Here is a 27,567-nt window from a genome sequence, read left to right on the forward strand (position 1 = left end):
ATTACTGTACAAACCGTCAAATGGTCTCCATCCTGGACCGAGTGCACAGAGGGGGCCTGAGAGCGCACCGAGTTCTGGGACAAAGTCCGTTTGCGGGCGGACAGGTCTGTAAGGGGGAGCGGGGCATCCTCTTCTTCCTTCAGCAGTGAGGTGAAGTCCACGCCGGATTGCTGGAGCTCCGCATACGTCCCCTTGGCCACCATGTGACCCTGGAACACGGCACATGCACAGATGTCAGGCGGGCACACCTGAGTCCTGAACTGCTTGAACCTTACCATCATTTGCTGACTGAGCCACGTCTGGTATGCACAGAATGTGAACACGCATGACTGAGGAGAAAGCATGAAGACCTCGATACCAAGACGCATAAAATACATTAACAGCTGCTTTTTGCAGTCTCAAATACTGCAAACTAGTGTTGTACGGTATACCGGTACTAGTTGCTGGTTTTAGGAGCAGAGGAGCATGTTGGGCAGCGCACACACACAGAGTACTTACAAGCAGACACAGTGTGTAGACAGAAAAGGGAGAATGGACGCATTTTTCTTTATTCCCAGCTTGTTGAAGGGAAACGGGCCCCGGGAGGTCAAAAGAAGAGATTTAAGGATAACATCAAGGCAAACCTGACAAAGTGTCGCATAGACCTTAAGTCTTGGGAAGTCAAGGCAAAAGACAGGACGATGTGGAGAAACCTTGTCCGTGAGGGTGCCGCGCAATATAATGACGACCTCCGCCATGCTGCACAAGACAAGCGCAGACTAAGAAAGGAGAGAGCATCCACCAAAGAGGCCCAACCCAAACCCACCACCACTACATTCCCTTGTCCACATTGCCCCAGAATAATCGGGTCCAGAATCGGCCTCCACGCCCACCTGAAGACCCACAAGGACCAAGAAGGAGGACAGTCATACTCGACCACGAGTGACCGCCGATGGATGGATGACTTGTATTGTTTGTCTGGGTGGAGGTCCTGCTTTGGAAATAATTTGTACCCCTTTCAGACATTGCATTTAGTTCCCATTAAAACATTCACATGTTGCACAATGAGATGTAAGCAGGGGATCATGTGTACATTCCAGCAACTTCCTGTTTGTAAAAAATAGATTTTTATTAGTATTTATTTAATATACTAACAGCATTTCATGATTAATATTTATAAATTAAGATTCCTAATAAATGGCACTAGAATAAGCACACATTTGATTGGTAAATCATAGTGTAACCACCTGGAATGCAATTACTGAAATAAATCAAGTTTTTCAAAATATTCTAATTTACTGGCTTTTACCTGTATGTGAGCAACTTTTCTCCTCAATGAAGATGAGGAAAACGTCTCACAGGATGCGTCTGACTGAGGAACACCTTCTGTCAATAATGAAGGTTGCCTCAGCTCAAAGCCCAAACATTAATAAACTAGCATCGAAGAAAAGATGGCAGGTATCTGGCTTGGGCACATCAGATTAGATCAGTGTGTTGCAAACGGAGCAGTAAAAAGGTCTGAATGGTTGATTTATTCATTATTTTATTTTCAAATTTATTAGCCTGTGGATAAAGTTCATGTTGATATTTACCGTATTTTCCGCACTATTAGCCGCACCTAAAAACCACAAATTTACTCAAAAGCTGACAGTGCGGCTTATAACCCGGTGCGCTTTGTATATGGATTAATATTAAGATTAATTTTCATAAAGTTTCGGTCTCGCAACTACGGTAAACAGCCGCCATCTTTTTTCCCCGTAGAAGAGGAAGTGCTTCTTCTTCTACGCAAGCAACCGCCAAGGTAAGCACCCGCCCCCATAGAACAGGAAGCGCTTCTTCTTCGACTGTAAGCAACCACCCGCCCGCGTAGAAGAAGAAGAAGCGCGCGGATATTACGTTTAATTTCCTTTGTGTGTTTACATCTGTAAAGACCACAAAATGGCTCCTACTAAGCGACAGGTTTCCGGTTCATGAAAAGACGCAATCTCTCCATCCGCACACGGACTACTATTTCACAGCAACTGCCTAAAGACTTTCAAGAAAAGCTGGCTACTTTCCATGCATATTGTAAAAACAAGATAGCTGAAAAAAAGATCCGGCCAGAGAACATTATCAACATGGACGAGGTTCCACTGACTTTTGATATTCCTGTGAACCGCACTGTGGATACAACGGGAGCACGTACGGTGAATATTCGCACCACAGGGAATGAGAAGTCATCCTTCACTGTGGTTCTAGCTTGCCATGCTAATGGCCAGAAACTTCCACCCATGGTGATATTCAAAAGGAAGACCTTGCCAAAAGAGACCTTTCCAGCCGGCGTCATCATAAAAGCTAACTCGAAGGGATGGATGGATGAAGAAAAGATGAGCGAGTGGTTAAGGGAAGTTTAAGTTTACGCGAAGAGGCCGGGTGGCTTTTTTCACGCAGCTCCGTCCATGTTGATATACGACTCCATGCGCGCCCACATCACGCTGGTTTTTAATATATTATTAAAGTTTGACTGACCTATCTGACTGTTTTTTTTGACATTCCTTTAGCGCAGTTAGATGCGGCTTACAACACGGGGCGGCTTATAGGTGGACAAAGTTTTGAAATATGCCGTTCATTGAAGGCGCGGCTTATAACCCAGGGCGCCTTACGGTGCGGAAAATACGGTACTTCAGAAGGCTGCAAATCGAAAAGAGGCATTACATGTTTTATTTAAATTGTATTTCATATGCCATTGATGTTTTTTTGTTTGTTTTTTGAAAGTTAATTTTGCACTATTAAGTTATATAAGCGTTGCTTGTTCCATATTCAGTGTTAAAGCAAATCAGTGTGGAGGTTTAGGATAGGCAAAATATAAACTTTGGCCTATTCCTTTTTCGGTCATTCTTTTTCTTTTCTTTTTGTGTGTAAATGTGTATCTGTACTGTTAAACTGGTCACACAAAAATGGTTAAAGGTTGATTATATGACCGTAATAAACTTATTTCATTCATTCATTCATTGCTTGTTTCATATTCAGTGTTAAAGCAAATCAGTGTAGCAAACAGAGCAATAATTAACGTTTTATTCATGCACTTTCTCTTGCTACTTCAAGGCTTGAATGTTTGATTCAATCATTATTATTTTATTTTCAAATGTATTATTAGCCTGTGGAAAAAGTTTATTTTGATATTTACCTCAGAAGGCTGCACATAGAAAAGAGGCATTCCATTTTTATTTAAATTTTATTTGATATGCCATTGATATTTTTTAATTATTAGGACCCGCATGGCCCATTGCATAAGGACTCCCAAAGGGAGTCCTTATGCAATGGGACATAAGGACCTATTGAATTTGTAAGGTTTTATTAGGGACCGCAATGTCCCTTTGGGACAGAGGACCCTATTGTATTTCGTCCGTTTTATTATTATTATTCCGCTGCCTCTTTGAGCTGTAATTTGACCCCCTTAACATGCTTTAAAACTCACCATATTCGACACACAAATCAGGACTAGCGAAAATTGCCATCTAAAAAAAACCAAACCCCAAAACTCAAAATTGCGCTCTAGCGCCCCCTAGGAAAAAACACAGACAAAACTGCTTGCAACTTCCGGTAGAAATGTCGTAGAGACATGAAACAAAAACCTCTATGTAGGTCTGACTTAGACCTAGATTTCATACATTGACATCCTTCAGCAAAAATCAACAGGAAGTTGGCAATTCCCCCTTCAGAACAAAAGTTTACTAAAAACAGTCACTTTTGCCTCTTTGAGCTGTAATTTGACCCCCTTAACATGCTTCAAAACTCACCAAACTGGACACACACACCAGGACTGGCAAAAATTGCGATCTAATAAAAAACCCAACCCCAAAACTCAAAATTGCGCTCTAGCGCCCCCTAGGAAGAAAACACAGACACAACTGCTCCGAGGAAGAAAACTCAGACAAAACTGCCTGTAACTTCCAGTAGGAATGTCTTAGAGACATGAAACAAAAACCTCTATGTAGGTCTCACTTAGACCTACATTTCATAAACTGACAACCCCCAGCAAAAATCAACAGGAAGTTTGCAATTCCCCCTTCAAAACAAAAGTTTTGTAAAAACCGGTCACCTTTTTTCAAACATTATCTCCTCTGAGCGCGTTTGTCGTGTCGGCTTCAAACTATCACAGGAGAGAGATTGAAGCCTTCTGATTAAAAGTTGACCAAAGAGTTTTAATTACTGCTCCGGTTTGGATTTTATGCGCCGTCAAAGTCGGTCCCGTCCATCGCTGCTTGCAGCTTTAATTATTCTTTCTTTCTTCTTCCGCCGCCTCTTTGAGCACTAATTTGACCCACTTAACATGCTTCAAAACTCACCATATTTGACCCACACATCAGGACCTGCGAAAATTACCTTTTTAAAAAAAAAAACAAACCTCAAAACTCAAAATTGCGCTCTAGCGCCCCCTAGGAAAAAAAAAACTAGACTGCCTATATCTCCCACTAGGAAGATCGGAGAGACATGAAACAAAAACCTGTATGTAGGTCTGACTTAGACCTAGTTTTCATAATTGTATATCATCGGGCAAAAATCAACAGGAAGTTGGCAATTCCCCCTTCAAGACAAAAAAGTACTAAAAACAGTCACTTTTGCCTCTTTGAGCTGTAATTTGACCCCCTTAACATGCTTCAAAACTCACCGAACTGAACACACACATCAGGACTGGCAAAAATTGCGATCTAATAAAAAAACCTAACCCCAAATCTCAAAATTGTGCTCTAGCGCAATTTTTTAATGAAACGCACAAAAAACTGCTCCTCGGATGAAAAAACTGACAAAACTGCCTGTAACTTCCACTGGGAAGGTCGGAGAGACATGAAACAAACACCTCAATTTCATAAATTGACAACCCCCAGCAAAAATCAACAGGAAGTTTGCTATTCCCCCTTCAAAACAAATTTTTTGTAAAAACCGGCCACCTTCCTACAAAAACTATCTCCTCTGAGCGCGTTTGTCGTTTCGGCTTCAAACTAACACAGGAGAGAGATTAAACCCTTGTGTATAAAATAACAGCCTGCTCCGGTTTTGATTTTATGACCCTTCAAAGACCCGCTGCGCTGATGCTGCTGCGCTGCTGTTTTTTTTAAGATGGCTGCTTAAAAGCAGGAAGCACCAACGTGCCCACACAATGCAGACAAGGTAGGTACACTAGACAAAAGTATTGGGACACTTATGACTACCACCGGACAAAAGTATTGGGACACTTAGGCCGAAAACTGGACAAAAGTATTGGGACACTTAGGCCGAAAACTGGACAAAAGTATTGGGACACTTAGGCCGAAAACTGGACAAAAGTATTGGGACACTTAGGCCGAAAACTGGACAAAAGTATTGGGACACTTGGGACTACAACTTGACAAAAGTATTGGGACACTTAGGACTACAACTTGCCAAAAGTATTGGGACACTTGGGACTAAAACTGGACAAAAGTATTGGGACACTTAGGACTAGCACCTGCCAAATACGCGGGCCCGACCAACGCTGCTTGCAGCTTTAATTAGGGCCCGCAATGGCCCATTGCAAAAGGACTCCCACTGGCCAAAAGTATTGGGACACTTACACTGGCCAAAAGTATTGGGACGCTTACACTGGACAAAAGTATTGGGACACTTAGGACTACAACTGGACAAAAGTATTGGGACACTTAGGACAACCACTGGACAAAAGTATTGGGACACTTACACTGGCCAAAAGTATTGGGACACTTAGGACTACATCTTGACAAAAGTATTGGGACACTTAGGACTACAACTGGACAAAAGTATTGGGACACTTACGACTACCACTGGACAAAAGTATTGGGACACCTACACTGGACAAAAGTATTGGGACACTTAGGACTACAACTGGACAAAAGTATTGGGACACTTAGGACTACCACTTGACAAAAGTATTTGGACACTTACATTGGCCAAAAGTATTGGGACACTTAGGACTACAACTTGACAAAAGTATTGGGACACTTAGGACTACAACTGGACAAAAGTATTGGGACACTTAGGACTACCACTAGACAAAAGTATTGGTACACTTACACTGGCCAAAAGTATTGGGACGCTTAGGACTACTACTTGACAAAAGTATTGGGACACTTAGGACTACAACTGGACAAAAGTATTGGGACACTTCGGACTAAACGTAGACAAAAGTATTGGGACACTTAGGACTACCACTTGACAAAAGTATTGGGACACTTACACTGGCCAAAAGTATTGGGACGCTTACACTGGACAAAAGTATTGGGACACTTAGGACTACAACTGGACAAAAGTATTGGGACACTTAGGACTACCACTAGACAAAAGTATTGGTACACTTACACTGGCCAAAAGTATTGGGACACTTAGGACTACAACTTGACAAAAGTATTGGGACACTTAGGACTACAACTGGACAAAAGTATTGGGACACTTCGGACTAAACGTAGACAAAAGTATTGGGACACTTAGGACTACCACTTGACAAAAGTATTGGGACACTTACACTGGCCAAAAGTATTGGGACGCTTACACTGGACAAAAGTATTGGGACACTTAGGACTACAACTGGACAAAAGTATTGGGACACTTAGGACTACCACTGGACAAAAGTATTGGGACACTTACACTGGCCAAAAGTATTGGGACACTTAGGACTACAACTTGACAAAAGTATTGGGACACTTAGGACTACAACTGGACAAAAGTATTGGGACACTTAGGACTACCACTGGACAAAAGTATTGGGACACTTACACTGGACAAAAGTATTGGGACACTTAGGACTACAACTGGACAAAAGTATTGGGACACTTAGGACTACCACTAGACAAAAGTATTGGTACACTTACACTGGCCAAAAGTATTGGGACACTTAGGACTACTACTTGACAAAAGTATTGGGACACTTAGGACTACAACTGGACAAAAGTATTGGGACACTTCGGACTAAACGTAGACAAAAGTATTGGGACACTTAGGACTACCACTTGACAAAAGTATTGGGACACTTACACTGGCCAAAAGTATTGGGACGCTTACACTGGACAAAAGTATTGGGACACTTAGGACTACAACTGGACAAAAGTATTGGGACACTTAGGACTACCACTGGACAAAAGTATTGGGACACTTACACTGGCCAAAAGTATTGGGACACTTAGGACTACAACTTGACAAAAGTATTGGGACACTTAGGACTACAACTGGACAAAAGTATTGGGACACTTAGGACTACCACTGGACAAAAGTATTGGGACACTTACACTGGACAAAAGTATTGGGACACTTAGGACTACAACTGGACAAAAGTATTGGGACACTTAGGACTACCACTAGACAAAAGTATTGGTACACTTACACTGGCCAAAAGTATTGGGACACTTAGGACTACTACTTGACAAAAGTATTGGGACACTTAGGACTACAACTGGACAAAAGTATTGGGACACTTCGGACTAAACGTAGACAAAAGTATTGGGACACTTAGGACTACCACTTGACAAAAGTATTGGGACACTTACACTGGCCAAAAGTATTGGGACGCTTACACTGGACAAAAGTATTGGGACACTTAGGACTACAACTGGACAAAAGTATTGGGACACTTAGGACTACCACTGGACAAAAGTATTGGGACACTTACACTGGCCAAAAGTATTGGGACACTTAGGACTACAACTTGACAAAAGTATTGGGACACTTAGGACTACAACTGGACAAAAGTATTGGGACACTTAGGACTACCACTGGACAAAAGTATTGGGACACCTACACTGGCCAAAAGTATTGGGACACTTAGGACTACAACTTAACAAAAGTATTGGGACATTTAGGACTACCACTGGACACAAGTATTGGGACACTTACACTCGACAAAAGTATTGGGACACTTAGGACTAGCACCTGCCAAATACGCGGGCCCGACCAACGCTGCTTGCAGCTTTAATTATTATTTGAAACTGGATTTTGCATGTCACTATAAAGTTATATAAGCCTTGCTTGTTCAATATTCAATGCAAAACTTGTTTGGGTCCCTATTAAAAGGTTAATTTGTTCAACCTTGGCCCGCAGCTTTGTTCACTTTTACATTTTGGCCCACTCTGTATTTGAGTTTGACACCCCTGCTCTAGAGTCTTACTGGTGTTTAAAATGCACACCCACCTCTTTCAGGACCACAATCTGGTTTGCTGCCTTCAGGTACTGCAGTTGGTGGGTGACCAGGACGCGAGGTTTGCTCTTCAGCAGTCCACAGATGCACCTGAGAGAACAACAACAACAAACATGTCTATTCTGGTGTTGTGTGTTTGGAAAGAGCCAGGAAGAGGCATTGTTAGCAGGACACGGCCAGCACTGCACCTCTTCCGCTCTCACTTCAAACACATTCCTTCATCTTCTTTATCTGCACTGCAACATTTTCTTTTAGATCTGCCTCAGACGCTATGAAGCATCGCATGTACTGTGCAAGCTCCATCTACTAAGCTCTTGAGCCAAAGGAGCATAATTCATTTAGTGTGTTTGTCTTCGTGTGTGTGGAGAATATATGTGGATTATTAGAACGCTCACAATACTGGGAGGAGGAGATGCAAATACGCTGATTTTTGTCTACACCAGCGTTTCTCAAAGTGTGGGGCGCGCCCCACTGGTGGGGAATAGAGACATGACAAGTGGGGCGCGAGGAAGGGAGGAAATTTCACTTAAAAAAATTTTTTTTAAATTATTATATTCTTAGATTTTTTTTTTTTTACTATGCTTTCATTTTCTATACACACTGTAAATCACTTTGTGATTCTGTCTGTGAAATCCGCTATATAAATAAATGGAAATTACCGGTACTTATTTTTACTGTAGGCTTTAAATTTCTCGGTAGGAGCGAAAGTTTGACAGACATAGCAACAGTAACTAATGGGGGCGGGGCTAAGCGGAACTAACTTTCGCGCGGATTGGGTAGCAGGCTAATGTGTGGACCACAATTACACAAATATATACATTTGTGACTCGCACCTCAAAGGTCGTCGAGCCAGAGCCAGCGCCTGCAGAGAAACAAAAATCTGACGGGCACACACTGTGTCATTCACCGGGAAGTATAAGTTATAACACATTTTTGATTTATTATTGAACTTGATGCAAGTTATAACACTTTTTTTGATTTATTATTGAACTTGATGCAAGTTATAACACTTTTGTTTGATTTATTATTGAACTTGATGCAAGTTATAACACTTTTTTTTGATTTATTATTGAACTTGATGCACGTTATTTGATTTATTATTGAACTTGATGCAAGTTATAACACATTTTTGATTTATTATTGAACTTGATGCAAGTTATAACACTTTTGTTTTATTTATTATTGAACTTGATGCAAGTTATAACATTTTTTTTTTTTTAATATTGAACGTGATGCAAGTTATAACACTTTTTTTTTTTTTTATTGAACTTGATGCAAGTTATTTGATTTATTATTGAACTTGATGCAAGTTATAACACTTTTTTTGATTTATTATTGAACTTGATGCAAGTTATAACACTTTTGTTTTATTTATTATTGAACTTGATGCAAGGTATAACACTTTTTTTTTTTATTATTGAACTTGATGCAAGTTATTTGATTTATTATTGAACTTGATGCAAGTTATAACACTTTTATTTGATTTATTATTGAACTTGATGCAAGTTATAACATTTTTATTTATTTATTATTGAACGTGATGCAAGTTATAACATTTTTATTTATTTATTATTGAACGTGATGCAAGTTATAACCCTTTTTTGATTTATTATTGAACTTGATGCAAGTTATAACACTTTTTTTGATTTATTATTGAACGTGCTGCAAGTTATAACACTTTTTGATTTATTATTGAACTTGATGCAAGTTATAACACTTTTGTTTTATTTATTACTGAACTTGATGGAAGTTATTTTATTTATTATTGAACGTGATGCAAGTTATACCACAGCTGCACAGTTATTTTATTTATTATTGAACTTGATGTTATTTTATGTTATTGAGTTTGAATGTATACAACTTGATGTTCAATAAATTTGAAAATGTTAAAGCTTGGCATTAGCGCTCTGTTGGGGCGATGGGGGCAGGTGGGGCTTGAAAACTCTCTCCTTGTCCAAAGTGGGGGATGACAAAAAAAGTTTGAGAACCACTGGTGTAATGTTACAGTAGTCAAAAACATTAAATATACTTGTTTAAAGGGGAACATTATCACCAGACCTATGTAAGCGTCAATATATACTTTGATGTTGCAGAAAAAAGACCATATATTTTTTTTAACCGATTTCCGAACTCTAAATGGGTGAATTTTGGCCAATTAAACGCCTTTCTATTATTCGCTCTCGGATACATATATATATATATATATATATATACATATACATACACACACACACACATATGTGTGTAAGTAAAAATGCTCTTTGCTTTGCTCACTGTTCAAAGAGGTGTCTCCCAACTTCAGCGTCCACAGCACTAAGAGGATCATCCAGGAGGTAAACATCAGCGTCCTGATACACGGCCCTGGAAACCACAAACATGCACAGAAAAGGTTCGGTGGACACTTCTTCACACCGGAGAAAAAGTCTCACATAGTGATTGTTCCAGGGACGTGCACTACCTGGCCAGGTTGACGCGAGCCTTCTGCCCCCCGCTGAGTGTGGAGCCTCGGTCCCCAATGAGCGTCAGGTCGCCGTCTGGGAGCAACTCCAAGTCCTTGGAACATTGGAAATGTTTGAAACATTTGCCTCGGAGTCGTGACAACGAGCAATGGTTGGGAAGTCTACTTCCCCCAACTCCATGACTACTATCAATTTACTATGGGAGACCGGGCTTTCTGCTCCGCCGCTCCCAGTCTGTGGAACGCTCTCCCTGACCACCTGAGGGTACCACAGACTGTGGATGCCTTTAAGGCTTAAAAACCCTTCTTTTTAAAAAAATCCTTTTTTTTTTTTAGATATATATGTGCTAGTTCTATACATTAGGCTGTTCTAGTTTGTATTTTTTTTACTTGTTGGGGGCAGCTATTTATGGTTTTTTAAAAAAAAAAGCACTGTAACACTTTGAGGTTGTTTGCTCAATGTAAAGTGCTTTTACAAATAAAATCTATTATCATTACTTGCTCACCCGCTTTAGAGCACACGCTCGGATGACCCGCTCGTACATGAGCGGGTCCATCGCCTTCCCAAACAGGATGTTGCCGCGGATGGTCCCGGGAAACACCCAGGGCTGCTGGGCGGCATAGGTCAGCTGACCTTTGACCTTCATCGCCCCCTTTTCGAGCGGAAGCTCTCCCAGGATGGAGCTGAGTAGCGAGGACTGGGATAGAGAGAGGTCATGCGTTAGCTCACATGTAAAAAGACACCCACCCTTGTTTGTTTACCTTTCCTGCGCCCACTGGTCCAATGACAGCCAACAGCTGATTCCCACTCAGCGTGATGGAGATGTTTTGCAGACATGGAGCATCCAGACTCTGTGGACAGGAGGATCTCAAGTCAGAACATGTTTGGAAGCCACTACTCTGCTACATATTTTGAACGTGTCATGTAGCAGTCTTCTATGGTAAATACACAGCAGGGTGTTTTAGTTACATTGGAAAAACCTCAGTTAAACCCCACACCAAACTACATTCTACGTTCATTTCAATTTAAAAGATACATTTTTCATGGTTTTTAGAGGACAAATCTGTCATCACAATGAATGCAAGTCATATTAGCCTGGCCCACTAGTATCCCTCTTTAGGTTTGTGAACTTTATAGTCTAAACATTTAGAGTGATGTGATAATCAAACACTCTAAAAGTCTAAAAATGAAAGAGTATATAAGAGAATTGACAGAGTGTGTGTACCTTCAGTGTGCAGTGCCTCATTAAAATCCAGCCGCCGTTGGAGGTGGAGGTGAAGTGTGTGTCTCTTTACTAGCTTCGTCGAAGCATGTTGTTTTTGTAGCTGTTTCAGCAGATTTGAAACTTACATTCAACTAAAATGTTCTTTTCTTTGTGGTCGATAAAAGAAACGTACTGAAAATATCTCCATTTTAAGAAACTCGGCTTCGGGGTTCGCCATGACGTCTTGATAGTAGACACAGACACGCCCCCTCCCACACACACACACACACACACACACACACACACACACGTACACACACACAGCGCGCGGCGCGCCTCTTTTTTGTCGCCTCTTCAGCAGCGCTGCAACACTCAGATCTTCTCAGTTTCTAGCCGATACTACATAAAAAATAACGTAAAATAACGCAGTAACGCATCATGTAGTAACGGTAACTGAGTTACTGAATATAAAAAATAACGCATTAGATTACTAGTTACCGCCGATAGTAACGGCGTTACAGTAACGCGTTACTTTGTAACGCGTTAGTCCCAACACTGTATATATATAAGAAATACTTGACGTTCAGTGAATTCTAGCTATATATATATATATATATATATATATATATATATATATATACATATATATATATATATATATATATATATATATAAAATAAACACTTGAATTTCAGTGTTCATTTATTTACACATATACACACACATAACACTCATCTACTCATTGTTGAGTTAAGGGTTGAATTGTCCATCCTTGTTCTATTCTCTGTCACTATTTTTCGAACCATGCTGAACACCCTCTCTGATGATGCATTGCTGTGTGGCACGCACAAAAGTGCTTTCATCAAATGCACTAGATGGCAGTATTGTCCTGTTTAAGAGTGTCACAACATTGCTGTTTACGGCAGACGGACTGCTTTACGGTATACAAAAACGTGACTGCTGTTGTTGTGTGTTGTTGCCACGCTGGGAGGACGTTAATGAAACTGCCTAAAAATAAACCCACATAAGAAACCAAGAACTCGCCCTCCATCATTCTACAGTTATAACGTGATTGGGCAGGTATGTTGTTTATGTTGTGGGTTAGCGGACTCAGGTCCTCATGGACCTGAGTCCGCCTGAATTTCGGGAGAAAATTTGTCCCGGGAGGTTTTCGGGAGAGGCGCTGAATTTCGGGAGTGAAAATAAAGAAAACACATTGAATGAGGAGAAGGTGTGTCCAAACGTTTGTCCTGTACTGTATGTGTGTATGTATACTGTATGTATACACATATACAGTATTCTTATACACATACTACACATGCAGTCAGCTTTCGGCCCTCGACCAAACTTTTTTGAGCCCAATCCGGCCCCCAAGTGAAAAAGTTAGGACACCCCCTGCTCTAAATAGTATAACGGCTCCTTATATCAATATTGAAGTTGTAATTAGAAGCAAACTCAACACAAACTACTTTATGTGCATTTATAAAAAAAAAAACACTAGAGTAGAAGCGTAATTGTTGCCAAGTCAAAATGTTTGCTGGTGAATGTCGTGTAGAGGCCGGCCAATTCTAACCTTCTCCCAGTAACAGATCATCTCCTGGATCTCAATGGCGGAGTCGCTCTTCTCGGCCAGCGGCAAAGTAGTACTAGTCTTTGTCATCTCGTCCAGCAGCAAGAACTCCTGGAGGTTAATAACATTGTTGATTCTTGCACATCTCCTTCAATGGCTGGCTCATGATTTACAAAAGCCAAAAGCAGTGAAGTTGTCAGGTTGTGTAAATGGTAAATAAAAAGAGAATACAATAAATCATTTTCAACTTATATTCAATTGAATAGACTGCAAAGACAAGATATTTCATGTTCACACTGAGAAACTTTCTTATTTTTGGCAAATAATCATGAACTTAGAATTGAATGGCAGCAACACATTGCAAAAAAGACATTTTTACAAGTGTGTTACATGGCCTTTCCTTTTAACAACACTCAGTAAAGGTTTGGGAACTGAGGAGACACATTTTTGAAGTGGAACTCTTTCCCGTTCTTGCTTGATGTACAGCTTAAGTTGTTCAACAGTCTCATATTTTAGCCTTCACACATTTTCAATGTCTGGACTACAGGCAGGTCAGTCTAGTACCCGCACTCTTTTACTATGAAGCCACGCTGTTGTAACACCTGGCTTGGCATTGTCTTGCTGAAATAAGCAGGGGCGTCCATGATAACAACATATGTTGCTCCAAAAGCTGTATGTACCTTTCAGCATTAATGGTGCCTTCACAGATGTGTAAGTTACCCATGTCTTGGCCACTAATACACCCCCATACCATCACACATGCTGACTTTTACACTTTCACCCTAGAACAGTCCTCATGGTTCTTTTCCTCTTAAGTCCACAGTTTCCAAAAACAATTTGAAATGTGCACTGAACACTTTTACACTTTGCATCAGTCCATCTTAGATGAGCTCGGGCCCAGCAAAGCGTTTCTGGGTGTTGTTGATAAATGGCTTTGACTTTGCACAGTGGACACCGGCGGTGAGGGATGCCGTCAAGCTGAAGAAGGAGTCCTATCGGGTTCTTTTGGCTCATAGGACTCCTGAGGCAGCGGACAGGTACCGACAGGCCAAGCGGTCTGCGACTTCAGCGGTCGCAGAGGCAAAAACTCGGACATGGGAGGAGTTCGGGGAAGCCATGGAAAACGACTTCCGGACGGCTTCGAAGCAATTCTGGACCACCATCCGCCGCCTCAGGAAGGGGAAGCAGTGCAGTGTCAACACCGTGTATGGTGAGGATGGTGTTCTGCTGACCTCGACTGCGGATGTTGTGGATCGGTGGAGAGAATACTTCGAAGACCTCCTCAATCCTACCAGCACGTCTTCCTATGAGGAAGCAGGGCCTGGGGAGTCTGTGGTGGGCTCTCCTATTTCTGGGGCTGAGGTTGCCGAGGTAGTTAAAAAGCTCCTTGGTGGCAAGGCCCCGGGGGTGGATGAGATCCGCCCGGAGTTCCTTAAGGCTCTGGATGTTGTGGGGCTGTCTTGGTTGACAAGACTCTGCAACATCGCGTGGACATCGGGGGCGGTACCTCTGGATTGGCAGACCGGGGTGGTGGTTCCTCTCTTTAAGAAGGGGAACCGGAGGGTGTGTTCTAACTATCGTGGGATCACACTCCTCAGCCTTCCCGGTAAGGTCTATTCAGGTGTACTGGAGAGGAGGCTACGCCGGATAGTCGAACCTCGGATTCAGGAGGAACAGTGTGGTTTTCGTCCTGGTCGTGGAACTGTGGACCAGCTCTATACTCTGGGCAGGGTCCTTGAGGGTGCATGGGAGTTTGCCCAACCAGTCTACATGTGCTTTGTGGACTTGGAGAAGGCATTCGACCGTGTACCCCGGGAAGTCCTGTGGGGAGTGCTCAGAGAGTATGGGGTAACGGACTGTCTTATTGTGGCAGTCCGCTCCCTGTATGATCAGTGCCAGAGCTTGGTCCGCATTGCCGGCAGTAAGTCGGACACGTTTCCAGTGAGGGTTGGACTCCGCCAAGGCTGCCCTTTGTCACCGATTCTGTTCATAACCTTTATGGACAGAATTTCTAGGCGCAGTCAAGGCGTTGAGGGGATCTGGTTTGGTGGCTGCAGGATTAGGTCTCTGCTATTTGCAGATGATGTGGTCCTGATGGCTTCCTCCGGCCAAGATCTTCAGCTCTCACTGGATCGGTTCGCAGCCGAGTGTGAAGCGACTGGGATGGGAATCAGCACCTCCAAGTCCGAGTCCATGGTTCTCGCCCGGAAAAGGGTGGAGTGCCATCTCCGGGTTGGGGAGGAGATCTTGCCCAAAGTGGAGGAGTTCAAGTACCTCGGAGTCTTGTTCACGAGTGAGGGAAGAGTGGATCGTGAGATCGACAGGCGGATCGGTGCGGCGTCTTCAGTAATGCAGACACTGTATCGATCCGTTGTAGTGAAGAAGGAGCTGAGCCGGAAGGCAAAGCTCTCGATTTACCGGTCGATCTACGTTCCCATCCTCACCTATGGTCATGAGCTTTGGGTCATGACCGAAAGGACAAGATCACGGGTACAAGCGGCCCAAATGAGTTTCCTCCGCCGGGTGGCGAGGCTCTCCCTTAGAGATAGGGTGAGAAGCTCTGTCATTCGGGGGGAGCTCAAAGTAAAGCCGCTGCTCCTCCACATGGAGAGGAGCCAGATGAGGTGGTTCGGGCATCTGGTCAGGATGCCACCCAAACGCCTCCCTAGGAAGGTGTTTCGGGCACGTCCGACCGGTAGGAGGCCACGGGGAAGACCCAGGACACGCTGGGAAGACTATCTCTCCCGGCTGGCCTGGGAACGCCTCGGGATCCCCCGGGAGGAGCTGGACGAAGTGGCTGGGGAGAGGGAAGTCTGGGCTTCCCTGCTTAGGCTGCTGCCCCCGCGACCCGACCTCGGATAAGCGGAAGAAGATGGATGGATGGATGGATGGATTTGCATAGTAGAGTTTTAACTTGCACTTACAGATGTAGCGACCAACTGTAGTTACTGACAGTAGGTTTCCGAAGTGTAAGCCAATGTGGTGATATCCTTTACACACTGATGTGGCTTTTTGATGCAGTACCGCCTGAGGGATCCAAGGTGCGTAATATCATGGCTTACGTGCAGTGATTTCTCCACATTCTCTGAACCTTTTGATGATATTACGGAGCGTAGATGGTGAAATCCCTAAATTCCTTGTTGAGAAATGTTGTTCTTAAACAATTTGCTCAGGCATTTGTTGACAAAGTGGTGACCCTCGCCCTGTCAGACCGACACTGTTCCAATATCCATTTCTCTGTTCACAATTGTTGATGACTGATGATAACAACCAAACCTAACCCCCCCCTCCACACCCCAGATTGTAAATAATGTAAATAATTCAATGTATACACCCTGATGATTATCTTGTGTGATGACTGTATTATGATGATAGTATATACAGGTAAAAGCCAGTAAATTAGAATATTTTGAAAAACTTGATTTATTTCAGTAATTGCATTCAAAAGGTGTAACTTGTACATTATATTTATTCATTGCACACAGACTGATGCATTCAAATGTTTATTTCATTTAATTTTGATGATTTGAAGTGGCAACAAATGAAAATCCAAAATTCCGTGTGTCACAAAATTAGAATATTACTTAAGGCTAATACAAAAAAGGGATTTTTAGAAATGTTGGCCAACTGAAAAGTATGAAAATGAAAAATATGAGCATGTACAATACTCAATACTTGGTTGGAGCTCCTTTTGCCTCAATTACTGCGTTAATGCGGCGTGGCATGGAGTCGATGAGTTTCTGGCACTGCTCAGGTGTTATGAGAGCCCAGGTTGCTCTGATAGTGGCCTTCAACTCTTCTGCGTTTTTGGGTCTGGCATTCTGCATCTTCCTTTTCACAATACCCCACAGATTTTCTATGGGGCTAAGGTCAGGGGAGTTGGCGGGCCAATTTAGAAGAGAAATACCATGGTCCGTAAACCAGGCACGGGTAGATTTTGCGCTGTGTGCAGGCGCCAAGTCCTGTTGGAACTTGAAATCTCCATCTCCATAGAGCAGGTCAGCAGCAGGAAGCATGAAGTGCTCTAAAACTTGCTGGTAGACGGCTGCGTTGACCCTGGATCTCAGGAAACAGAGTGGACCGACACCAGCAGATGACATGGCACCCCAAACCATCACTGATGGTGGAAACTTTACACTAGACTTCAGGCAACGTGGATCCTGTGCCTCTCCTGTCTTCCTCCAGACTCTGGGACCTCGATTTCCAAAGGAAATGCAAAATTTGCATGGTTGGGTGATGGTTTGGGGTGCCATGTCATCTGCTGGTGTCGGTCCACTCTGTTTCCTGAGATCCAGGGTCAACGCAGCCGTCTACCAGCAAGTTTTAGAGCACTTCATGCTTCCTGCTGCTGACCCGCTCTATGGAGATGGAGATTTCAAGTTCCAACAGGACTTGGCGCCTGCACACAGCGCAAAATCTACCCGTGCCTGGTTTACGGAGCATGGTATTTCTCTTCTAAATTGGCCCGCCAACTCCCCTGACCTTAGCCCCATAGAAAATCTGTGGGGTATTGTGAAAAGGAAGATGCAGAATGCCAGACCCAAAAACGCAGAAGAGTTGAAGGCCACTATCAGAGCAACCTGGGCTCTCATAACACCTGAGCAGTGCCAGAAACTCATCGACTCCATGCCACGCCGCATTAACGCAGTAATTGAGGCAAAAGGAGCTCCAACCAAGTATTGAGTATTGTACATGCTCATATTTTTCATTTTCATACTTTTCAGTTGGCCAACATTTCTAAAAAATCCCTTTTTTGTATTAGCCTTAAGTAATATTCTAATTTTGTGACACACGGAATTTTGGATTTTCATTTGTTGCCACTTCAAATCATCAAAATTAAATGAAATAAACATTTGAATGCATCAGTCTGTGTGCAATGAATAAATATAATGTACAAGTTACACCTTTTGAATGCAATTACTGAAATAAATCAAGTTTTTCAAAATATTCTAATTCACTGGCTTTTACCTGTATCTGTATCATGAATTTATTTAAGTGGACCCCGACTTAAACAAGTGGAAAAACGTATTCGGGTGTTACCATTTAGTGGTCAATTGTTCGGAATATGTACTTCACTGTGCAAACTACTAATAAAAGTCTCAATCAATCAATCAATCCTTGTTTGTGAACGACTGAGCATTTCATGGAATCTACTTTTATACCCAATCATGGCACCCAATTAGCCTGTTCACCTGTGGGATGTTCCAAATAAGTCTTTGATGAGCATTCCTCTACTTTATCACTCTTTTTTGCCACTTGTGCCAGCTTTTTTGAAACATGTTGCAGGCATCAAATTCCAAATGAGCTAAAGTTTGTCAGTGTGAACATGAAATATCTTGTCTTCGCGGTCTATTCTATTGAATATAAGTTGAAAAGGATTTGTTGTATTCTCTTTTTGTTTACCATTTACACAACTTCACTGCTTTTGTTGTTTGTATTACGGATTTCAACTGAAATGAGTCGGAGTCCGGGGAAGAGGACTAGACGGTGACGGACCTCTATCCTCTGGATGCTCACGCGGGTCTCAAACAGCTTCTCGATGGCGTTGGGGAAGAAGAGCGTGACGGTGAGACGCACCGCCGAGTACAGCGACACGGTGACAAAGACGCGGCTGGCCGTGATGGTGTTCCCCAGCAGGACGTAGAGGGTGAAGGTGATGAAGACTATGATCTTGCTGGCACAGAAGAAGGAGGCCATGTTGAGGCCACGCAAGTACGAGCTCCGCATGACCTGGTTGCTCTCCTTCCTACAGAGAAATGGAGGCAGATGATACTGGTGATAATGGAAATGATGATGGGGAGAGGAACGCAGAAATTAAAAGCCACATGACTGGAACCGGTTCCAAACAGTAATGAGACAGCATGAGGACAAAATCAAATACGACGGCTGCGAGCAAAATCTACTTTGAAACTGGCATTGGTTGTCTCTGCCAAGCTCATACCTGACAACTTTTGAAATCAGAAAAACCTAGTAGCCAGGGTCCAGGGGCCTGGTGGGGGGTTCCTTCGCCCCCCGACGCAAAATGATTATTAGCATTCAGACAGGTTAAAATGTTGCTAAAACCATCACTTTTCTATCAGTCACAGTGACTTTTCAAAACAAAAATATGACAGCAAAAAATCATATGGGTTGATTGACATGTTTATTCTGTAAGCTAACTTCAATAGTTTGAAATTATTTTGACAGTTAATGCCAGTTATCCTGTCAACCTTTCACAAGACTTCAATTAGTTAATTGAAAGTATAAACACTTTTTACAGTAAACAAATGGTAAAACAGTACTAAACAATTCCATTAAAAAAAAAAAAATTGGTGTCATTATTAACTTTCTGTCCAAGCTTGTATAATCTACTGCCTTGTTCAATTGTAAAAAAATATTCTGTGCCTAAAATTCACATTTCTATCACAATTATCATACTGTAAACATGGTAAGCTAACTTCATTAAAATTAATAGTCCTGTCAATAGCATGGAATTACAATTCAAATGTAGTTTTTTTTTGTAAGCCTTTCAAAAGAATTCAAAATATGAAAAATGAATGAAAATGAATTGCAGCCATCAGACACTTGAAAAGTGGCACATCACATCTCTAATGTAATCATTTGAACTTTTCAACAGAAATAGCACTGCAAAAATATTAAGGACATACTTCTGTATTTTGGTAGTTATGCTGTCAACATTTAACAAGATTTCTTCAACTTGGACTTGAAAGCATAAATAGTATAAACACTTTTAACAGTATAACAGTACTAAACAATTCCAATAGATAACATTGGTGTCATTACCTTTTTGTGGCTAAAATCCAAATTTAGGCAACGGCATTAGACTTGTGTTTTTTTGTCCCAACATTAGGGCTGGGCGATATGACTAAAAAATTTATCACGATATAAGTGTTTCATATCAGTCGATATCGATAATTATTGATTAAAAAAAAACCCTATTCTAAATAAAGGCTGAATTTAAATACTTTTATTTTAAATATAAGTAGGTAGCATGTCCTTCGCTAATTGATCGACCACTGCATCCGTTATTTCTTTATAACGTTTTGAATTTTTGTCGTATGGCACTGCTGCCGAGTACCTCTCGATGGTGGTCTGTTGTTGCCGCTTTGGTGCTGTTCCACTCGTATGGCGTCACATTAGTGCCAAAAGTCTGAGCGCATAAAAACTGTTATCGCGCGCTGATTCTCCACTTCGTGCGCGCGCGCGACACCCTTTTGCGCACGCGTGGTGCCTTTTTGCGCGCGCGCGGTGCCTTTCTGCGCGCACGCCGTCTCGGTCTGTGCGCTCTGTGTGTACTCCTGGCATCTCTCCTCGCGCTGTCATGTTTCTTTTTGGCACTTTGGGGGCGGGTATGCTTAGACGGCCCCTTCTTTCTGATTGGCTCTGAGCATTTTTCATACGACCAATCATTCTCCAGCGTAGCAACGTTGTAGCCATCTTACCTCGGACATCTAGCCTCAATCATTACATTGATGTCAATGGTACATGTACTAATTAAATTACCATAACTTGCTCGATTTTCCACCAATTTACAAACGGTTTGCCTTGTTACAAATCTTATTACATGTAGATATGACATAGGATGCTGCACCTGTTGAAATTACCTCTTTCGCTTTAAAAAAAAAGACTTAATTGTGCAACATAGTTGTGTAGGGTCAGTGTTAGTCAGTTCTCTGATTATTTTAAACTGTTTCAGAATACATTATTAAAAGCTATTTTTAACATTTTAAAAACAAAATTCAAAGATTATTTCATTAATTTTATGGCTAAATCAAAAGAAATTCCATAAATTAGAAAACAAATGTTGAAGAAGAAGTGAAAATATAAAATAATGTTATTGCTGGTGGACCAGTTCTGGCTGAAAGATGTGATTATGGTGTTTGTTGTCTTCTCGCAAAAGGGTGTCGCGCGCGCACTAAGTGGAGAATCAGCGCCAAAAGGGTGTTGCGCGCGCGCACGAAGTGGAGAATCAGCGCGCGATAACAGTTTTTATGCGCTCGGATTTTTGGCACTAATGTGACGCCATATTTTCCCGTTTTGTTTCACTCCTCATCGTCAGCTCGCCGTTGTTGCTTTTTTTTTTTTTTTTTCCTGTTAGCATTTCCCAGAATGCCTTGCGGTTCAGGCTCGGCCGTGACAGGTTGAGAGGCCAAAGCCCTTCCTCTGTCTACACTCCCCAGAATGCCGTGTGGTTCCGGCTCGGCAGTTCTTCATATTTTTTTCTAACAGAACTCAGTGAAATTATCGAACGTTCTATCGACCCCATTTTCTATTGATATTGATCACATGTCTATCGCGATATATATTGTTATTGTTTTATCGCCCAGCCCTACCCAACGTGGTCTTTTACATGGCTAATTCCTCCGTGTCCGATCGAAAAATCTTGTCTGCACAAGGTGCAATTCGCGTAGTTTTCACCCTTTTTTGGAACGGATAATTATTCCCGGATAGGCTTTTGAATATTCTTCACGGAATGACTGCAGTTTTCTTTTCGGTTTAAGACTCGTTTGCGATTTTTCCTCCGGCTGATTCCATGATCGTTCGCTCGTTTGGAAACAATGGCAACTGGTGCCTCGTGCTTGGCAGCGGTGCTATAAATAGCCTCGCGCATGGCATTCGGAATGGCTCGATAGGAAGTTACGGGAAGCAGTGTCGATTGTCATTGTTGTTACGCGATTTCGTGAACAAAACTTTAAAAAAATAAAAATAAAAATGTAATTAATGAAAAACCGTATTTTTTATCACTGCAACCGTAACCCGGAATAGGTTGATGAAAACCGTACTAATTACGGGAAAAACCGGAGTAGTTGGCAGGTATGCAAGCTTGGTTGGTTGGTGTTTTTTGTTCAGATAACTTTCATCTTTGCACTGCAAAAAGTCAGTGTTCAAAAACAAGAAAATAAATACAAAAATGAGAGATATTTTACTTGAACTCAGCAAATTTATGCAAAACAAGACAAGCCAAATTTTCTTGTTCTATTGGCAGATAATTTTGCTTAGTTCAAGTAAAATACCCCTCATTTTTGTATTTTTAGGGCCCGCCATGGCCCATTGCAAAAGGACTCTGTGGGAGTCCTTATGCAATGGGACATAAGGACCTATTGTTATTCTAAGGTTTTATTATTCTTTCTTTCTTTCTTTCTTCTTCCGCCGCCTCTTCGAGCACTAATTTGACCCACTTAACATGCTTCAAAACTCACCAAATTTGACCCACACATCAGGACCTGCGAAAATTGCCTTTTAATGAAAAAAACAAACCCCAAAACTCAAAATTGCGCTCTAGCGCCCCCTAGGAAGAAGTTAAAACTACGCTGCCTGTAACTCCCACTAGGAAGGTCGGAGAGACATGAAACAAAAACCTTTATGTAGGTCTGACTTAGACCTACATTTTTCAATTGTACATCTTCGGGCTAAAATCAACAGGAAGTTGGCAATTCCCCCTTCAAGACAAAAAAGTACTAAAAACAGTCACTTTTGCCTCTTTGAGCTGTAATTTGACCCCCTTAACATGCTTCAAAACTCACCGAACTGAACACACACATCAGGACTGGCTTAAACTGTGATATAATGAAAAAACCTACCCCCAAATCTAAAAATTGTGCTCTACAGCAATTTTTTAATCAAACGGACAAAAAACTGCTCCTCGGAAGAAAAAATAGACAAAACTGCCTGTAACTCCCACTGGGAACGTCGGAGAGACATGAAACAAAAACCTCTATGTAGGTCTCACTTAGACCTACATTTCATAAATTGACAACCCCCAGCAAAAATCAACAGGAAGTTTGCTATTCCCCCTTCAAAACAACATTTTTGTAAAAACCGGTCACCTTCCTTCAAAATCTATCTCCTCTGAGCGTGTTTGTCGTTTCGGCTTCAAACTAACACAGGTGAGAGATGAAACCCTTTTGATTAAAAGCTATCGAAAGAGTTTTAATACCGGCTCCGGTTTTGATTTTATGACCCTTCAAAGAGCCGCTGCGCTGATGCTGCTGTTTTTTTAAGATGGCTACTTAAAAGCAGGAAGCACCAGCGTGCCCACACAATGCAGACAAGGTAGGTACACTACACAAAAGTATTGGGACAATTCGGACTAAAAGTAGACAAAAGTATTGGGACACTTATGACGAAAACTGAACAAAAGTATTGGGACACTTAGGACTAGCACCTGCCAAAAATGCGGGCCCGACCAATGCTGCTTGCAGCTTTAATTTTACTTGTTTTGGAAAGTCTTTCTTGTTCTATTGGCAGATAATTTTGCTTAGTTCAAATAAAATACCCCTCATTTTTGTATTTTTTCCTCGGCCAAAAATCTACAGGAAGTTTGCTATTCCCCCTTCAACACTAAATTTGAGTAAAAACAGTAACTTTTGCCTCTTTGAGCTGTAATTTGACCCCCTTAACACGCTTCAAAACTCACCAAACTGAACGCACACATCAGGACTGGCAAAAATTGCGATCTAATAAAAAAACCTAACCCCAAATTTAAAAATTGCGCTCTAGAGCAATTTTTGAATAAAACGGGAGAAAAAACTGCTCCTCGGAAGAAAAAATTACAAAACTGCCTGTAACTCCCACTGGGAAGGTCGGAGAGACATGAAACAAAAACCTCTCCGTAGGTCTGACTTAGACCTACATTTCATAAATTGACAACCCCCAGCAGAAATCTACAGGAAGTTTGCTATTCCCCCTTCAACACAACATTTTTGTAAAAACCGGTCACCTTTCTTCAAACATTATCTCCTCTGAGCGTGTTTGTCGTTTCGGCTTCAAACTAACACAGGAGAGAGATGGAACCCTTTTGATTAAAAGCTATCGAAAGAGTTTTAATACCGGCTCCGGTTTTGATTTTATGACCCTTCAAAGAGCCGCTGCGCTGATGCTGCTGTTTTTTCAAGAAGGCTGCTTAAAAGCAGGAAGCACCAGCGTGCCCACACAATGCAGACAAGGTAGGTACACTAGACAAAAGTCTTGGGACAATTCGGACTACAAGTAGACAAAAGTATTGGGACACTTATGACGAAAACTGAACAAAAGTATTGGGACACTTACACTGGAAAAAAATATTGGGACACTTACGAATACCACTGAACAAAAGTATTGCGACACTTAGGACGAAAACTGGACAAAAGTATTGGGACACTTACACTGGACAAAAGTATTGGGACACTTATGGCAACTACTTGACAAAAGTATTGGGACACTTAGGACTAAAACTGGACAAAAGTATTGGGACACTTAGGACTACCACTGGCCAAAAGTATTGGGACACTTAAGACTACAACTTGACAAAAGTATTGGGACACTTGGGACTAAAACTTGACAAAAGTATTGGGACACTTATGGCAACTACTTCACAAAAGTATTGGGACACTTAGGACTAAAACTGGACAAAAGTATTGGGACACTTAGGACTACCACTGGACAAAGGTATTGGGACACCTACACTGGCCAAAAGTATTGGGACACTTAAGACTACAACTTGACAAAAGTATTGGGACACTTGGGACTAAAACTTGACAAAAGTATTGGGACACTTAGGACTAGTTTTTTCTTGTTTTTGAACACTGACTTTTTGCAGTGTATGACACCCAAAAGTGCAGATTTTAACCATTGAAATACTTCCTATAGTTGAAGACTTACGGCCATTTAAAAGCATCACTGCACATCAAAATGGCAAATACAGTTTCGATGTTAAAGGTGTAAAAATATGATGTAAAACATCCGGCGGGGAGGATTGAAAATCTTAATGGGCCGCATGTGGCCCGCGGGCCCTATTTAGCCAAGTGTGTAGGATCCTATTTGATGCAGCTGTGGTGTGTGACCTAAGGAGAGAGAGTGAGTCCACAAAGGCATGTGTTCGAAAATCCTCACACGTTTACCTAACACTTGCAAACCTGTTGACACGCATTTCTCCTTTTTGTGAGGTTACATTCTTTTTCCTCTTTACCTTCTGACATCCGACACCAGAGCAGCAAAGGGTTTTTCCCAGGCGTACATCTTGATGATCCTTATGCCAGAAACCACCTCGTTCATCGTGCGGATCCTGCAGTCTGTCAGGACGGCCATTTTACTCCTGCAGACCAGAGGGGGGGGGGGGGGGGCACAGTGAGTGGAATATGACAACACAAACTAAAATATGATGCAAAACAACAAAGAAAATATGATGCAAAACAACAAAGAAAATATGATGCAAAACAACACAAACAACATATGATGCAAAACAACACAAACAAAATATGATGCAAAACAACAAAATATGATGCAAAACAACAAACAAAATATGATGCAAAACAACACAAACAAAATATGATGCTAAACAACACAAACAAAATATGATGCACAACAACACAAACAAAATATGATGCAAAACAAGACAAACAAAATATGATGCAAAACAAGACAAACAAAATATGATGCACAACACAAACAAAATATGATGCACAACACAAACAAAATATGATGCAAAACAACAAACAAAATATGATGCAAAACAACAAACAAAATATGATGCAAAACAAGACAAACAAAATATGATGCACAACACAAACAAAATATGATGCACAACACAAACAAAATATGATGCAAAACAACAAACAAAATATGATGCAAAACAACAAACAAAATATGATGCAAAACAACACAAACAAAATATGATGCTAAACAACACAAACAAAATATGATGCACAACAACACAAACAAAATATGATGCTAAGCAACAAAGAAAATATGATGCAAAACAACACAAACAAAATATGATGCAAAACAACACAAACAAAATATGATGCTAAACAACACAAACAACATATGCAAAACAACACAAACAAAATATGATGCAAAACAACAAAATATGATGCAAAACAACAAACAAAATATGATGCAAAACAACACAAACAAAATATGATGCTAAACAACACAAACAAAATATGATGCACAACAACACAAACAAAATATGATGCAAAACAAGACAAACAAAATATGATGCAAAACAAGACAAACAAAATATGATGCACAACACAAACAAAATATGATGCACAACACAAACAAAATATGATGCAAAACAACAAACAAAATATGATGCAAAACAACAAACAAAATATGATGCTAAACAAGACAAACAAAATATGATGCTAAACAACACAAACAAAATATGATGCAAAACAACACAAACAAAATATGATGCTAAGCAACAAAGAAAATATGATGCAAAACAACACAAACAAAATATGATGCAAAACAACACAAACAAAATATGATGCAAAACAACAAACAAATTATGATGCAAAACAACACAAACAAAATATGATGCAAAACAACACAAACAAAATATGATGCAAAACAACACAAACAAAATATGATGCTAAACAACACAAACAAAATATGATGCACAACAACACAAACAAAATATGATGCAAAACAAGACAAACAAAATATGATGCAAAACAAGACAAACAAAATATGATACAAAACAAGACAAACAAAATATGATGCAAAACAAGACAAACAAAATATGATGCACAACAACACAAACAAAATATGATGCTAAACAACAAACAAAATATGATGCAAAACAACAAACAAAATATGATGCAAAACAACACAAACAAAATATGATGCTAAACAACACAAACAAAATATGATGCACAACAACACAAACAAAATATGATGCAAAACAAGACAAACAAATATGATGTAAAACAATAAACACAAAATGATGCAAAACAACACAAACAAAATATGATGCAAAACAACAAACAAAATATGATGCAAAACAAGACAAACAAAATATGATGCAAAACAATAGACACAAAATGATGCAAAACAACACAAACAAAATATGGTGCAAAACAACACAAACAAAATATGCTGGAAAACAACAAACAAAATATGATGGAATACAACAAACAAAATATGGTGCAAAACAAGACAAACACAATATGATGCAAACCAACACAAACAAAATATGATGGAAAACAAACAAAATATGATGCAAAACAACACAAACAAAATATGATGCAAAACAAGACAAACAAAATATGATGCTAAACAACACAAACAAAACATGATGCAAAACAAGACAAAAAAAATATGATGCTAAACAACACAAACAAAATATGATGCAAAACAAGACAAACAAAATATAAGGCTAAACAACACAAACAAAAAATGATGCAAAACAAGACAAACAAAATATGAT

General features: G+C 40.8%; 1 protein-coding gene across 1 annotated transcript in view; it reads right to left on the reverse strand.

Moving 5' to 3' along the window:
* abcc4 (ATP binding cassette subfamily C member 4 (PEL blood group)) overlaps positions 1-27,567 on the reverse strand; it is a 135,172-nt gene that overhangs the window by 32,825 nt on the left and 74,780 nt on the right. The window contains exons 9-17 of the mRNA XM_061973616.2: positions 25,321-25,446; positions 18,870-19,119; positions 13,377-13,484; positions 11,361-11,450; positions 11,105-11,296; positions 10,599-10,693; positions 10,415-10,501; positions 8,134-8,230; positions 15-209 (exon numbers count right to left, since the gene is read on the reverse strand). Coding sequence (XP_061829600.2) covers positions 15-209; positions 8,134-8,230; positions 10,415-10,501; positions 10,599-10,693; positions 11,105-11,296; positions 11,361-11,450; positions 13,377-13,484; positions 18,870-19,119; positions 25,321-25,446 — 1,240 coding nt within the window. The remainder of the gene's footprint in view (positions 1-14; positions 210-8,133; positions 8,231-10,414; positions 10,502-10,598; positions 10,694-11,104; positions 11,297-11,360; positions 11,451-13,376; positions 13,485-18,869; positions 19,120-25,320; positions 25,447-27,567) is intronic.

This window comes from Nerophis lumbriciformis, linkage group LG01 (genome assembly GCF_033978685.3).
Source record: "Nerophis lumbriciformis linkage group LG01, RoL_Nlum_v2.1, whole genome shotgun sequence".
Classification (NCBI taxonomy): Eukaryota; Metazoa; Chordata; class Actinopteri; order Syngnathiformes; family Syngnathidae; genus Nerophis; species Nerophis lumbriciformis.